This window comes from Mugil cephalus, chromosome 12, assembly GCF_022458985.1.
Source record: "Mugil cephalus isolate CIBA_MC_2020 chromosome 12, CIBA_Mcephalus_1.1, whole genome shotgun sequence".
In the NCBI taxonomy this organism is placed as follows: Eukaryota; Metazoa; Chordata; class Actinopteri; order Mugiliformes; family Mugilidae; genus Mugil; species Mugil cephalus.
Window position 1 is genome coordinate 667,222 of NC_061781.1, and position 15,637 is coordinate 682,858.

Below are 15,637 nucleotides of genomic sequence, written 5' to 3' on the forward strand. Positions count from 1 at the left end.
TCTTCAGCCTTACTCTTAAACTGCTTCTCAGGTACCGGAGTTGCCGAGAACGTTTGTGAAGGATGACAAGCAGGTCAGGTTACATTATTGGACTGTTGACACAGTCACATGATCCACAGCTGTAAATTGATTATGGTAATATTTTGAAGTCATCTTCTTTAGTGTATTTAGTATGTGTATCGGTTATAAAAGCTTAATTTGAGCCATGATTTAGTGGACATGAGCGGTCAGTGTCCCATTTGGGGGGGGGTTCTGTTATTTGCATCACTAATATAGTTTGGGCTTTTGCGTTCAAATTAAACTACAGTCAAACTTCTCATTGGTCTCATGGAGCACCATCCAATTGTGTTTTTTCTCTTTATTAGTTAAAACAAATCTAGATGTTACCAGACTCTGGATCTGGTAAGAATTTAGTCAAAGTCTGACTAGAAGCACTTCACCTTCAGAATCAAAACCAGTCAAGAACTGAACTAACTCCATCTGGACTGATATATGTATTTATTTTTGTTGTTTCTGTAACATGATCTATTCCAGGATTAAACAGAGCTGCACGAACAGAAAACCCCTACATATGTCCCTGTGCAGTCCAGCCAGTGACTTATATCACCGTCAGATGAGATACAGGATAGTCTACCCCCCCACCAGCAGCTAAAACCAGAGGCAGTAGGGCACATTCAGAAGCAGCCATACACTGGGAATCATGTTGCATTATACACCACACATACACTCATGCTCACACATACACATTTAAATGCCTGCACAGAGACACGCCACAGAGGGATTGGCTTGCTCTGCTGGAATCATGAAGTGGTGTCTTTAATGTCTGCTGACATGGTGTGATTTCCTTCTCTCAAATACCTCATACCAGATTCTTTCCAGGCTGCAGGTCAAGTGGAGGCTTAACTCTTCATCCCTATGCATATTTTTCTGCCTCCTGTGTGAAAATGACATATTATAATAAATGTGTTATATCTTATTATATCTAAGGGCTTAATGAATAATTTTGGTCACCTGTGACACAAACACCAGTGAGATGGTTACAAAAGTGTCAGAATAAAGATATATGTTACTGTGTCAGAGGAAACTTTTGTTCCAGGTTCAAGTGGAACCTGGAACAAAAACTGACTGGTCAATTTTAATGATAATAACTCTTTGGCTTCTAGCTCTCTGAATTTTTGTCGCACAGTGAAGAGACAGACTTATTCCAGATTCCCATACAATTGCTTAGGGTTTTATTTGTGTTTCATTTGGGTGGCAATGCCAGACAGAAGCTTTTAGATGAGTTTCTCCCCACCATTTTGGGTATAACATGTTCATAATGGTGCATGCTATAATGTGTTTAGACCATCTGTAGCGCACTGATCTCACGTGATCAGTCTCTACAATATATTAAAGATTTACTAAAAATATCTTCATTATCATTACCCGTTACTCAAATTTGGAAACATGATTTTGAAACACTACATATTAACTGGATCAAAGTTAAGAGAAACATTAGCATGGCTTCCCCGAAATCCAAGTCATCAGCCGATACATTTTAATTTTTCCCACAGAACTTACTTAACTCCCCTAAAATGTTATAAAATTAAATGAACAACTTCACTATGTTGCTCATTCTACCCAATAAATGCAACAGTGAATATTTATCCAAAGCACTGTAGATAAATATTACTTTTTGTAATATTCGCCTGAAAGAGTGGCTGCATGTCGCTAGTAGCTCTGTGAAGAATAACCTTTTTAGGTTATTGAGTGTGTTAATGGTTGTTTTTTGTCTAGCTTTTTTTCTGTGACTTGAACCAATCAAATGGTTTTTGGTCTTTTTGTCTTTTTGTGTTGTTTGGTTTTGTTTTTTCTGGACTTTTTGTTTTTGGCTGTGTCGTTGGTTGTCGGGTGTGGAGCTTGGCAGAGCGGCCGTTGTGTCCGTTGGTGTGTTCCTGCGGTCGGCTGATGGCACTGTCTGTGTCCCCTGAGCTGCCCAGAGTGAGGCCTGAGTCCCGCTGAACTTCAGTTTTGGTCATGCCAGACTGGAGTTGGAGGAGCGGTTCAGAGGTTCGGGTTGGCGGTGCCGTCTGTGTTCACGGGGAGCATGAGATCTTTGGCGGTGAGATTTGGCGGCACACTGTGTGTGCTTGATAGGACCCAGAGGGAGCGTGTCATGAAGGGAGCTTTGGAGACCTGGTTCATGGGACCGCGCCATGACATAATATAAAGTGCACATCAATGATCAGGTTATACAGTTTTCTATGCAACTGACCAAACAACCTCGGACACTGTTTTGCCACCTATTTTTGTAAATTTTCCCTAATTCTAATTCTGTAAATTTTTTGATTACACTTTTTATTTTACTTGAACCTAATCTCATTTTATTTTATCTTTCTTGCGTTAACGTTTATATGCGACAAAAATTCCTCATGGACCATTAAAGTCTGTCTAAGTCTAGGTTTAGTGGACAGATGAGTTCAAAGTATAATAGTTTGGTTTGAAGATGAGAGAGATGTCACGTTTGGAGATGAAACAACACTGCATTCAAACATTAGAACGTCATCTCTGAAATCATGAAACATGGGGGTGGTAATGTCCTTGTTTGGGCCTATTTTGCTGCACCTGGAGTTGGACGGTTTGTCACTGTTGATAGACCAATGATTCTGAGTTCTACAAGTGAATTCCCAATGCTAGGGAAGATGACTGTTCAGTAGTTACTGGAAACATTTATTGATGTTATTAGTACAATATTCTGGTGTTTTGAGTGATCTTTATGAAGAAATGTAGAAAAGTATAGTGTAAGTTGTAACCTTAGCTCTTAAATGTGACAGTGGAGATTGATAAAGAGACACATGAAGTTAAATTAGGAGCTAGAGGCTTCACACATGTTCTTACTGCTGTGCTTTCTGCTTAATGTAATACCGTCAGCCCACACAGGAAACTTTAAGCAGCCCCATACTGCTGCTGCCAATAGTACAGTGACCTCACCTCCCTTTAATGCATACAACTTCAAGTTTTTACTGTAATACTGAAACGTTTGCACTCATAATTGCATAAAAACAACAACGTATTCAGTAAAATAATCTAAAATATGTGTGTATAGACTGAAGTCTTGCAATGCACTGAATTACAGCTATGAATGTCTTGGTTGAGCTTACCACATGCTCCACACTATGTCATCCAAAATTCAGCAGCATCCTGTCTCCATGGCAACCAAAGCCCAAGCAGCGAATTCTGTAACGGGATGGCAGGAAGTGGGAGCCTTGTATGGTTTGTGAACCAGATTTGAGGTCTTACTAAGGGGTACATCATGAGTCAGAGATTCGGTTCGCTCAGGTGTCATGTGCTCCTAGATAGTCAGCCATCTGTCGCTGCGGCTCCTGGAGTCTCAGCGATCTGTTGCTCTGCTCAGTGGCCTTGTGCTGATAACCTTTACATTCAAGCACAAAGCTGAGATCAGCGTGTCAATCACTCTCTAACCTCTCCACTCTCAGCTCCTCATCAACATTGAGGAAAATGGATCACAAACATGCAGCTTAATTTCTTTTTTTGTTTTAAAGGATACATTTTTATTCACTATTTCCAGTGGAAATAGTGAAAGATACTGCTGTGAGCAGGTTGACTCAAAATAAACAATAATGCCATAGAGAGGCGTTTTCATTTTTGGACAGCAATGGAGCTCCACAGCACCAGAGCAATACTTGTCAAGAAGATGCTTCACGGTCTTTTTATGGACATGCTCCATTTTTAGATGCTCAAAGCACTTACAGTTGTATGCATTATTCATTCACTCACACAGTCACACCCTGGTGGTGGTAAACTACCTCAGTAGTCACAGCTGCTCTGGAGCAGGCGTACGGAAATGTGGCTGCCAATGTGCTCCTACAGCCTCTCCGATCACCACCAACATCAGTCACTCACTACTGCTGCCCCTGTGAATTAATGTCATTAACTAGTTAGCTAAAACAAACTACAATGTTAGTTCAGTGGCGGAAAAAGTTGTCAGTCGTTAGTTGCTACTTGACTTCAAAACCTGAACCTATGATGGAGCTTGCTTTACAATTAAATAAGTTTGGTGAATAACCCAACATTTCTTCGTAACTGGTGGAGATAGCACATAGCACAGCGCAATATTAACCAATCACCAGTGAGTCTAGAGGAAGTGTGAGCAGGACATTGGCAACTTGTCTCCACTCAGACAGAATTTATCAGACTCTCGCCGCCCATAAAAGTGATGTCGTCCACTTGTGTTCTATGTTTACAATTGAGGCAATGTTGCTGGCTGTGCTGGCCAAGTTGCGCCTTTTATTGTTCATAGTGTGAACATAGCATTTTGTTATACATTAGATAGGAGTTAATTAGAGTGAGGAAAGACAGAGACAGTCTTCTGACTTTTACTCATGTCAGGGGTAAAAAAAATTACATATATTATTTTTAGCTTTCTTTGTCTCTTGCATAACTAAATGAATGTGCATCTACGTATAAGCACCGTGGAGTTAAATAAGTTTACAACTAACGGTCTCTGATTAGTTGGAGGACCATCCTGGTGATGCCAAGATAATTTCAATCTCTGTATCGGATGAAACATGCCTCATAATGAAATTTAAATGGTAATTATTGTTATTACTATATTGTTATTACAATAGAATAGAGTTTTTTTAGTTTTGGGACAAGGCGATGAAACAGTGAACACATGAACGTAATACTTCAGCTTTTGGACTGTGACCTGAGACCTTGTTTCTTTAGATCTCTGTGAACTTTGAACTTGGACATTGCTGCTGTAATAGAAACACTTCCCTGACCTCCATATTATCTGATGACACTAATTCTGAACCAGCATTGTGACTTTTGTCACCTCTCTTCAAATGTCCCTGAGGCTCTTACACAAGTGTCTCCATCGGGACAAGATGAAAAGGTTGCTAAGCAACTGATACCTGGCAGCATGTTTCTCTCCTATTAAAAGACCAAGACTGCCCCAAGAGGAGAAATAAATTCACTAATGAATCTACTAATTACTTATATCCACAAGGATCAGATCATCTTTATTTAATGTTGTATTGTAATGACTGCACTCAGTTGGGACGGGATGTTTACCAGAAATATTACCTTGAGTTTAAATCCAATCACTCAGAGGCTTTGGTTTGCGAAGACAAACGTCCAACCAGTTTTATAACTGATCTGTTTCCTTACCACACCGATAGAGAAGTAGTTGTTGACGATGTTATAAGGAACGGGATCCCCCTTCTCCTCCTTGTCATCTGGGACGATGTCTATGTTCCAGCGGTCCAGAACCACCTCTGTGCTGTGCTCGATGTCTCGAAGGAACTTGAGCAAGTTGCCGCCCTCGTATCCTGTTGGAAACAGCCAGGGGGGAGGATGCAGTGAGCAACAATACAAGCAGCTGCAGGGATACAAGATTATGACTGGCACCAGTTAGGATAGAACACACTGAAAACAGGATTTTGAGACAAACGCAGACAAGTGTTTGGGCTCAGTATTGGACTTCTCTAGTTGTCACCCAAGATCAAAGAACATTGTGAGGGACTCTTTTCACCATAAAAACCACCAGACTACTGATCAGTTTCTTTCTTAAGGTCATTTAATTAACACAGCCAGTAACAATAAAATTCACCTGAATATTTTTCATTTTTGTGTAGTATTTTTTTTTTATATAATTTAAAGGATTGCTAGAGTATTTTTTATGCATATTTGTATTTTAATCTTTTAAACAGCACTGCTGTTGACTGTTTTGCAGTATCATGCATACAGTGACAGTAAAGGCTTTTCTTTTTTTTTCCAGTGTGAACACATCATTGAGCCTCATTTACAGTTATGCATCACACAGAGGTGCACCTTCTGAGAAATGTACATACTCATAGCAGCGATGCAGACTCTACATTTCCTTCTCCTCATGTCTCAGCAGCCGTACAAGCAGAGAAAGTTTAATCCTTTATGGGGCAAGGAAACATATATTGTAACTTCACCACATATTTTAAATTGCGGCCTTGTGCCTCTCAGTGAGGTTCAGAAACACATGGTTTTCATTCAACCAAGCAGAGAAGATGAAGGAAACATTCTCACTGTTGAAAAGCCAACTTTTTCATTGGTTCTTAGAGCCGGATCGACAAATTACTGTGGATAGATGCTTAACCCTGAGCCAAATGATGTGGTTTCCCGACAACCAAGGCAGACATCAATTCCCTCTTACTTGTTGGATTATGATTTAACTGGACCAGGATCCCAGAAGTGGGTCCATATCCAAGGTCCCCAAGACACAAAAGAAGATGAGGATGAGCAGCTGGGAGCAGAGGCAAGCTCTGGTGGCATAACCCCTATCAGCCAAAACCCTGTGCCAAGTACATAATTCATATAGAGGACATCCTGCTGACCCCAGAGAGGCATACTACCCTCCTCCCAGGCCTGGGACAAATCATCAGAGTCCATCTCAGCCCAGTTTTACACGAGTACCAGTGGCCCCACCATACTCGTTTACCCCACCGTAGGCAGCCTATAAACCCGCGATATGGTTATGCAGACAGAGCAGATGACGGCTACACCCCGTATCATCCACCGTGTCATTCACTTGAGAGCATACTTACTGCGGGCCCAAGTTATCTATCACACCTCTGATGTCACCGAACCCCAGAGAGTTTTCAAAGATAAAGAATGCACTGGAGAATATCCTCCTATCAATTTCCAAATCCCCACAGATCACCTCAAGTGTGAAGAGGCATCGCTTGTGGCAAACTCCAAGCATTATTATACCGACATGATGGCAGCCCTCACCAAGATGTAAGGGGAGCCACACAAGCTAGGTGTGGTATGCAACACAGCTCCAGGTGTCCATAGCAGTTATGTGAAAGCTTTTCGTCTCTTTGCTCTTCGTGTATGCTCTCTGGTGTGCATGCTGGAGCAGCTGGGGGCAAGAGGACACAGCAAGCTGCAGTATGGATCTCATGTATCCAGGCTACTCAGTAAGCTACACCATGACGTCACTGCTAGCTTCAAGACATTCATCCACCTCACCCCATTCATTCACTTCCTTCAGGAGCAGACCCATCCAGTGAAAGTTGACGTCACTACGCCACACCCCTACTGAGAGTTAAGAACAGCTACATGCTCCACCAAAGGTGTTTTTCTGCAGTTTAGGAGCATTGAGAGGAGGTTATTGAAAGATTCAGAGAAAGCCACTGCCTATCAAACGGAGACCCATAAAGGGCAAAGAGCAATACGTGAAAATAAAGAGCAAGACAAGAAACACACAAAGGTGGGTGGGTGGCAGCATATTATGTGCAATGGCAGGCCTGCTGCCAGTAACATTATGAGTGGTAATAAGGCAGAAGTATTAAGGACTCAAGATGAGTAGCAGTAAATATGAAATTAATACATAAAATGTAAAACTGCAGATTCAGCGGAGCAATACATAATGTGAAGCATGGACTAAATTAAGAGTGACATTCTAATATTGCACATGAGGACATAGTGATATTGCACACGAGAGAATATTGCAGCGTAAGTGTAACTCTTAAGTTATTGTAACCCAGTGTTTTTCAACCTTGGGGTCTGGATTGCCTGGAATTCAAATGGAGTTGCCTGAAATACCTAGTAATTGATTAAAAAAATCACTGATGAAAATATTTTATTATTATTAAACACAATAATAATAAACAGGCTCCAGCAACCCCCGCGACCCCAGTGAGAATAAGCGGTAGCAGAAGATGAGATTATAAACAGAAACGGTTTCTGTTAATATTAAACAGAAACAGTCACACCCTGATGATGAACACAAACGTGGCTGCCAGTTTGCACCTACAGCCTCCGACCACCACCAGCATCATACACACGCAATCATACACCTGGACGCAAGGTGAGTTAAGTGACAGATGGACTAGGGATAGGGCAGAATCGAACTGCCAACCTTTTGGTTGTTGGACCACCACTCTACTTCCTGAGCTACTGCCACTGTTTATGTCTTTCTGCCAGGATCTGAGGTTGCAAGGTGTTAAAGGCAGAGAAGAAGTCTGCACACAGGAGTCTGGCACTGGCACTGTTGGGATGCTCCAGGTGTCAAAGGTGTTGATGATGCCAAAGCCTTCATCATCAACACCTTTGTGACTTTGATATGCCAACCACTTAAAGGTCCTCACTAGGGCTACATTGATCAGGTGGAAACCATGGAAGAATCGTGATATATACCACACCATATAGTCCAACACAATGCAAAGACCAGGGTGGTGCCAAGCTCCTTCCAGTGTAGAGGCTACAATCTAAATGAGTTACTTCTGTCAGGCCCTCCCTTAGGCCCCTCATTGCTTGCTGTGCTTCCCGTGTGCCTGCACCAGACAGACAAACCACTGCTGTGGTTCTTACTGAGAGATTTGAAGCCTGAAAGTCCACCAAGTTTGTATGAGTGATGAGTCCTCCCCTTCGGAACCACCTGCAGTCCCTGCGGTGCCACACTTGCACTGCTGTAGCATGACCACAGCCAGTCAGAGGAGGACGTGCATCATCATAGAGAAGTTGTTCTATGTAGACAGCTGTTTACACAGCTTAACATCAAGAGAGTGAGATGAGGCATTTGCAGTCTGCAATATGCCAGAGCGACAGCAGCATCGAACCCTGAGTGACTATCTGGAGGTCACTGCCCACCAGCTGAATGAGGTGGCTGACCTTTCAACCCCTGTGACTGCTGGTGACTACGCTGCTGCTGAACATCATCCTGAAACCCCTGCACCCTCTGACCAGACTGATCATACAGGACTATGATATCAAGCTGCATCATCCAGGGACATCAGACATCAGGAGGAGGTATTGGATACTGCGGGGGTGTGAAGCAGTGCATCAACACCAGAGGAACTGCACAGAGTGTAGGATGTGGAGAGGGAGACCGGATCTACCTAAGATGTCTGACCTCCTTCCAGCTAGACAGCACACCTTTAAGCCTTCTACTCCACCAGTGTTGACTGCTTTGGGCCATATGCTGTCAAGGTTGGTCTCAGAAAAGCAGATCTGATTCATTGCTTTCAACCTTCCAGGATCACCACCTTTTGGAGGATGCTGAGAGAGGGAGATTCATTCCTTCTAAGCTGCACTTCAAGTCACCATCGGGGCACAGACAGTCACAGAGGTGGTGTTGCACACTGTTCTCATGGAGACTGAAGGAATCCTAAATTCCAAACCTCTTGGTTATGTCTCATCGGACATTGTGGATCCTGATCCCAACACCTCTAACTGTTTCCTCATGGGGCAGCATGACGCGGCCATGTCCCAGGTTATCTATGAGGGTCCTGAGATCCTAGGTTGACGAAGATGGCAACATAGCCAAATATTGGCTGACCACTTCTGGTAGTATTTCCTCAAACATTACCTACAAGTTGGAAATATCGTTATGACTGTTGACAACCAGCTGCCCCAGGCCCTCTGGCTGATGGGAAAGGAAAAGTCTTCCTTGGAGCTGACAACCATGCTTGATCTGCTAAGGTGCTGGTAAAGGATTGAATATACACCTGGCCTGTAGCAAGATGTAAGTCTTATGTCTCCCTGCTCTTCCTGAAGAGGAATAGTGGACTTTCAAGAGGTTTGAATTCACATCTTGAATTCAGGGGCGGCTGTTGAAAAGGTTGCCTGTTGTCTGGGGTCTGAGATGAGAGTGGCTCAGCACCAACCAGTAGAGAGTGTATGGGCACTGCTCTGCCTGTAATAAGAACCATTTTCAACTACTTTGCAAAAATAAGTAATAAAAAAATAAGAACAGTTGTGCTCAAAAGTTTAAATACCCCCGCAGAATTTTTGCAGTCGTAAGAACTGCGGTATGTAAACTTTTGATCAGGGTAATTTGGATGTTTTTTGTTGTCATTATGATGTAAAAATAGAAAACACAGTTGTTTATCAATAAATGGCTCCACCCAACCACTAAGCATGAGTGGAAAAAAGTTTTTGTTTTATCATTCATATTGATATCTGAAAAAAGGCCAAGAAAGCAAACATTCTGCCGGGGTATGTAAACTTGTGAGCACAACTGTAAGTGCAAAAATAAAACAACCATATCAAGTGTTACATTAAAGCATTTTGGTCATTAATGCACATTCTTATTTTTACATATTAATTACAGCTCCTCTCCTCAATTTTCAGTTCCAGGAAAACCTCCTGCTCCTGAATGCGGACAAGACCAAAGAGCTGGTCATTTACAAGAAGGAAAAGGAGGAAACGCAGGTCTTTTAATTAAAGGTTGTTGGAGATTTTCTACTAGTCTGTTGTTGCCCTGTTGTCCTGTTCTTTGCTGTGGTTTGCTCGGGGAATAGTACCAGCAAAAAGGACGTCAGTAGGATCGATAAACTGATCCAAAAGGATGGACATGTAATCAGCAGAGAGGTGGACAGAGGAGGACACTGGACAAACTGCTCTCCATCATGGACAAACCATCACATCCACATGCACTATACTGCACTATAGAGGGGCAGCAGAGCTCATTCTCCAAAAGATTCTACTCCACTGTGGCCTGCTCCAACAGTGAATGCTGCAGGACGTTACTCATTCGTACTCTATCCAGTTGTACAACAACGCACCTTTCTGTAACGGATAACTAACTTATTAAGGTTAATGCACCGCATTGCACCATATTAATCTTTCCTACGTGTATAATATGTATTTACTTATGTCTTTATTTATTGGTAATTTGTTCATATGCTAGTTCATAAACTTTTGGTTATACTATTTTATCTTACTAGCTACTTTTATCTACTGCTTGTTAACACAAATAGCTATTCAATAGCAATTCAATGCATTTAGGCATGTAGAGGTGATCAAGACAACTTGCTGATATTCAAACCAAGCATTAGAATGGGGAAGAAAGGGGATTTAAGTTACTTTGAATGTGGTTGTTGGTGCTAGACGGGCTGGTCTGAGTATTTCAGAAACTACTCATCTACTGGGATTTTCACGCACAACCATCTCTAGGGTTTACAGAGAATGGTCCGAAAAAGAGAAAATATCCAGTGAGCAGCAGTTGTGTGGATGAAAATGCCTCGTTGATGTGAGAGGTCAGAGGAGAATGGGCAGTCTGGTTTGAGATGATAGAAAGGCAACAGTAACTCAAATAACCACTTGATACAACCAAGGAATGCGGAATGCCATCTCTGAACGCACAACATGTCGAACCTCAAAGAAGATGGAATACAAACAGCAGAAGACCACACCAGGTGCCGCTCCTGTCAGGAAACTGAGACTACAGTTCACACAGGCTCACCACAAAGATTGGAAAAACACTGCCTGGTCTGACAAGTCTTGATTTCAGTTGCGACATTTGGACGGCAGGGTCAGAATTTGGCGTTAACAACATGGAAGCATGGATACATCCTGCCTTGTATCAACAGTTAAGGCTGGTGGTGGTGGTGTTATGGTGTGGGGGATATTTTCTTGGCAGACTTTGGGCCCCTTAGTACAAATTGAGCATCATTTAAATGCCACAGTCTACCCGAGTATTGTTGCTGACCATGTCCATCCCTTTTTGACCACAGAGTACCCATCTTCTGACGGTTTCAACATAACAATGAATTCAAGGTACTCCAATGGCCTCCACAGTCACCAGATCTCAATCCACTAGAGCACCTTTGGGATGTGGTGGAACGGGAGATTTGCATCACAGATGTGCGGCCATCAAATCTGCAGCAACTGTGTGATGCTATCATGTCAACATGGACCAAAATCTGAGGAATGTTTCCAACTCCTTGTTGAAAGTATGCCATGAAGACTTAAGGCAGTTTTGAAGACAAAAGGGGGTGCAACCTTTTTGCTAGCAAGGTGTACCTAATGAAGTGTCCAGTGGGGGAACAGCAATTCCAATTAGGAAGGGGATTCCATCGGAAGTAATAACAGACGCAAACGGCAGATATATTGTTGTAGACCCCTGGCGAATAAAAAATCCAACTACGAAGCAATTCTCCTTCTTCACCCATGTTCATTCCATGTTCCTCTTTGACTGCCATCCCAGCCTTATCAATCAAGTATATTTTTCTCATTTCTAGTCAAAATATCTCATTACAGTTAATATAAGACACAACTGCCTAACAAGTACCATTTCAGCAAGATATAGGGACTTGTTTTAAAAAAATGCATCTTGAATATCTTAAGTGAAAAAGTCTTGAAAACATCTTATTTTCAGTCATTTGTCATATGAAACAAGCTTTTTGACATTTGTAGAGGTTTTTAAGCTGCTGCGTTATTTGCAAAAGATAAACCATCTTGTTTCAGTAATTAGACTTACTAGATTTAAGAAAATATATCTTGTTTATAGGAAAGCCTTAAGTTTCAACGGATTTTGACAAAAACTCATCAGATAGTGACTTTCTGGAGTCTCTGCTGTTTGCCTCATGGTGATCACAAAACTAGGGATTCCCAGAATGTTGAAGTATTCCTTCAATCAAAATAAATAAATAAATAAATAAATAAATCTCCAACAGAATCACACAATGATACACAAATCCAGGATTTTTTATTGTTCAGTTACATAAAATTAATTTCTGCCATAAATCCCTGTTTCGGAAATGGTAGTAGTCTATGGTTCAGCAGTGGTTTTACCATACTGCGCAGCCCTCATTACAGATTAAACGAAAATGAGAGATGGCACACTCCATGGCTAAACGTGTTTTAGTCAGAATCTAAGTGAGCATAATACAATGACCTGATTTTTTAAGAAGTGAGACGTCCCACTTTTTTATCGTGTTGGTTGAAAGTTGGACATGCGCAGTAGCGAACACAAAGAAGAAGAACAACAGTACAGCTCACTGGAGGGAACATTACAGGTACGTGATAAAGCTACATAGTCCAAGACGTTTCAAATTCGTATTTCATTGCAGGTTAAGTTGTATCGAATATCTCGTGTTTTTCAGTCATATACGTTTTAAATATTATCCATGTTTCAATGTGTGTCTGTTGTGTATGCTGTGGCAGCCGAGCACAAGCTAACGCTACCTGAACTAACTTGCTAGCTAAAACGATAGACACATGTATTAATGTCTATGGCTAAAACCACTAACAGCATGGACGAACTTGATGATGCCACATGTCGACTTTAAGAGGTAATGTAGTCAAGTAAACATTTTGAACGTAGTTATTATTTTATTTTTACGTCATAACTCTGAATTCTGAACTAATTTTACTTGTTTCAATTAAATTGCCTAATAAGAGGAAGAAGAAGAAACACGCGGGATAACAATAGGGGCTCGGGCGTTGCCCCGTAGCCCCTAATAATAAGAAGCAACACGCGAGATAACGATGGGACGCCCGAAAAAAAAACACACAAAAAAAGACAGTTTTTCAAAGGTCTACTGCTCAGGCATACTTTCACCTACAGACTTCATTTAAACTTGAAAATGTAGACACAAGCCTTTTGTATTGGTGTATTTTTTTCTCGTTTTGATAGGTCTTATCATTGTTGATCAATCACTGTTCAATGACCATGATCCTTTTTAAAAAATCTCATTTTAGAGTGTGGAATGTTGCTACTTAGAGTGAGAGAACGTGTGTGAAAATGCCTGAAATTTTTCTCTTTCCACGCTCGTCCCGGCCACAATTTACACACTAGACATATGATTTTATCCACAGTTGTAGACAAACTTGTTGTGTCTCTCACAATGTGCTCGGCAAAGCAGTGAGATGGCTGTTTGTCGGTAACCCTGCCGGCACCAGCCTGTCTCCCCACACTCTCCTCACTCATCATGCAAATTGTGCACTCCTCCCTGTCAAATGGTATTGTTGTTTTTTTTTTTGTTCTTATGTGTAAGGTGACCTTGGGTTCTTGAAAGGCGCCAACAAATAAAATGTATTATTATTATTATTAGTAGTAGTAGTAGAGAACCAGAGAACGCCACTGAGGTGAGAAGCTTCCTAGGACTTGCAGGTTACAGAAGTAGATTCATATCACAATTTCCAACACTCTCAGAACCACTGTGACGCCTGACCCGAAAAAAGACACACCATTTAACTTTGGACTGGAACAGAAAAGAGCATTTCAAGCTTTAAAGGATGAGCTAGCCAGAACTGGTACCTTAGCCTACTTCGATAAGGAAGCACCGACCAAAGTGATTGCAGATGTGAGTCCTGTAGGCTTAGGAACTGTATTGGTACAGGACCAGCAAGGAGAGATGGCACCTGTGTGCTATGTGAGTCGCAGCCTGACAGACTGTGAGAGGCGATACTTGCAGATGGGTCGAGAAGCATTAGCTCTGGTGTGGGCTTGTGAAAGACTTCATATTCGTATGTGTACGGCAGAAGATTTTATCTGGTCACAGACCACAAGCCATTGGAAGTCATATACAGTCAGAGCTCCAAACCATGTGCATGTATAGAGCGCTGGGTCCTCAGATTACAGCCATATGACTTCAGAGTGGTGCATGTACCAGGAAAACAGAACATAGCTGACCCCTTGTCACGGCTCCTCTGGGACACGGCTAAGAAAGAGATACACAGACATGAGTCCAAAGAGTATGTGAGATTTGTTGCTATGAGTGCCACGCCCAAAGCATTTACAAACAGGGAGGTGGAAGAAGCCTCTGCAACTGACCCAGAATTACAAGAGGTGCACAAAGCATTTACAAAACGACACTTTGAGAACTGTAAGACATATGCACCAATTGCAAACGAACTATGTGTAATGGGATACTCAGTTCTCTGGGGAAATCGCAATGTGCTCCCACAAAGTTTGCAAGCTTGAGCACTTAGCCTGGCACATGAAGGACATTTAGGAATTGTGGGAACAAAACAACATTTCAGAACCAAACTGTGGTGGCCTGGCATGGAAAAAGCAGCCAAGAAATACTGCAAGGCATCTCATGGATGTCAAATTGTGGCCAGACCTGATCCACCCGAACCACTGAGAACCACACCGCTACCGGACGGTCCATGGCAGGATGTGGCCATAGATCTGTTAGGACCACTGCCAAGTAATCATTCCATACGTAATAGTGGATTACTGTAGTCGCTATTATGAGTATGACGTGCTGACCTCTACGACCACAGAGAAAGTCATTGACAGTCTGGAGTCAATTTTCAGCAGACACGGACTACCTGTCACCTGCAAATCAGATAATGGACCTCAATTCAGATCTGACCTATTCAGGGAATATTGTGAAAACAATGGAAACAAACACGTGAGAACAACACCAAAATGGGCTCAAGCAAATGGAGAAGTTGAGCGCCAAAACTCATCACTGATGAAGAGAATCAAGATCGCTGAAATAGAAGGGCTGGATTGGAAATATGAACTGAGAAAATACGTGACTGTTTACAGGAGCATAGAACATGCTACTACAGGAAAGAGCCCTGCTGAAGTCCTCTTTAACCGAAAAATAAGGAGTAAGTTACCAAATGTCTGTGAAACACACAGGATGTGTGTAATGGAGTAGACCACAACTTTGCGCTGTTTTTGCTGAAGCTTCTAAAATGATACAGTCTGTCAGGCCATCAAGTGACAAAACATCAGTGTGAAAAACCCAGGTCGACGCGGCATTCCTGTTCACATCAAGCTGATAAAATCCCATTTTTTGGTTGATGTGAAAGGTGCTTTGTATACACATTTGCAAAATTGCCACACACAAAGCCATTTCCAGGTCACATAAACCCGACTAATTAAATATTCAGTCCTGTGGCCCCGTTTTTC

General features: G+C 42.0%; 1 protein-coding gene across 7 annotated transcripts in view; it reads right to left on the reverse strand.

Moving 5' to 3' along the window:
* The window catches only part of LOC125018276 (diacylglycerol kinase beta), a 200,619-nt gene that overhangs the window by 63,157 nt on the left and 121,825 nt on the right, over positions 1-15,637 (reverse strand). For all 7 annotated transcript variants that reach the window (XM_047602081.1, XM_047602082.1, XM_047602078.1 and 4 more), the window contains one exon: positions 5,173-5,333. In XM_047602081.1, coding sequence (XP_047458037.1) covers positions 5,173-5,333 — 161 coding nt within the window. The remainder of the gene's footprint in view (positions 1-5,172; positions 5,334-15,637) is intronic.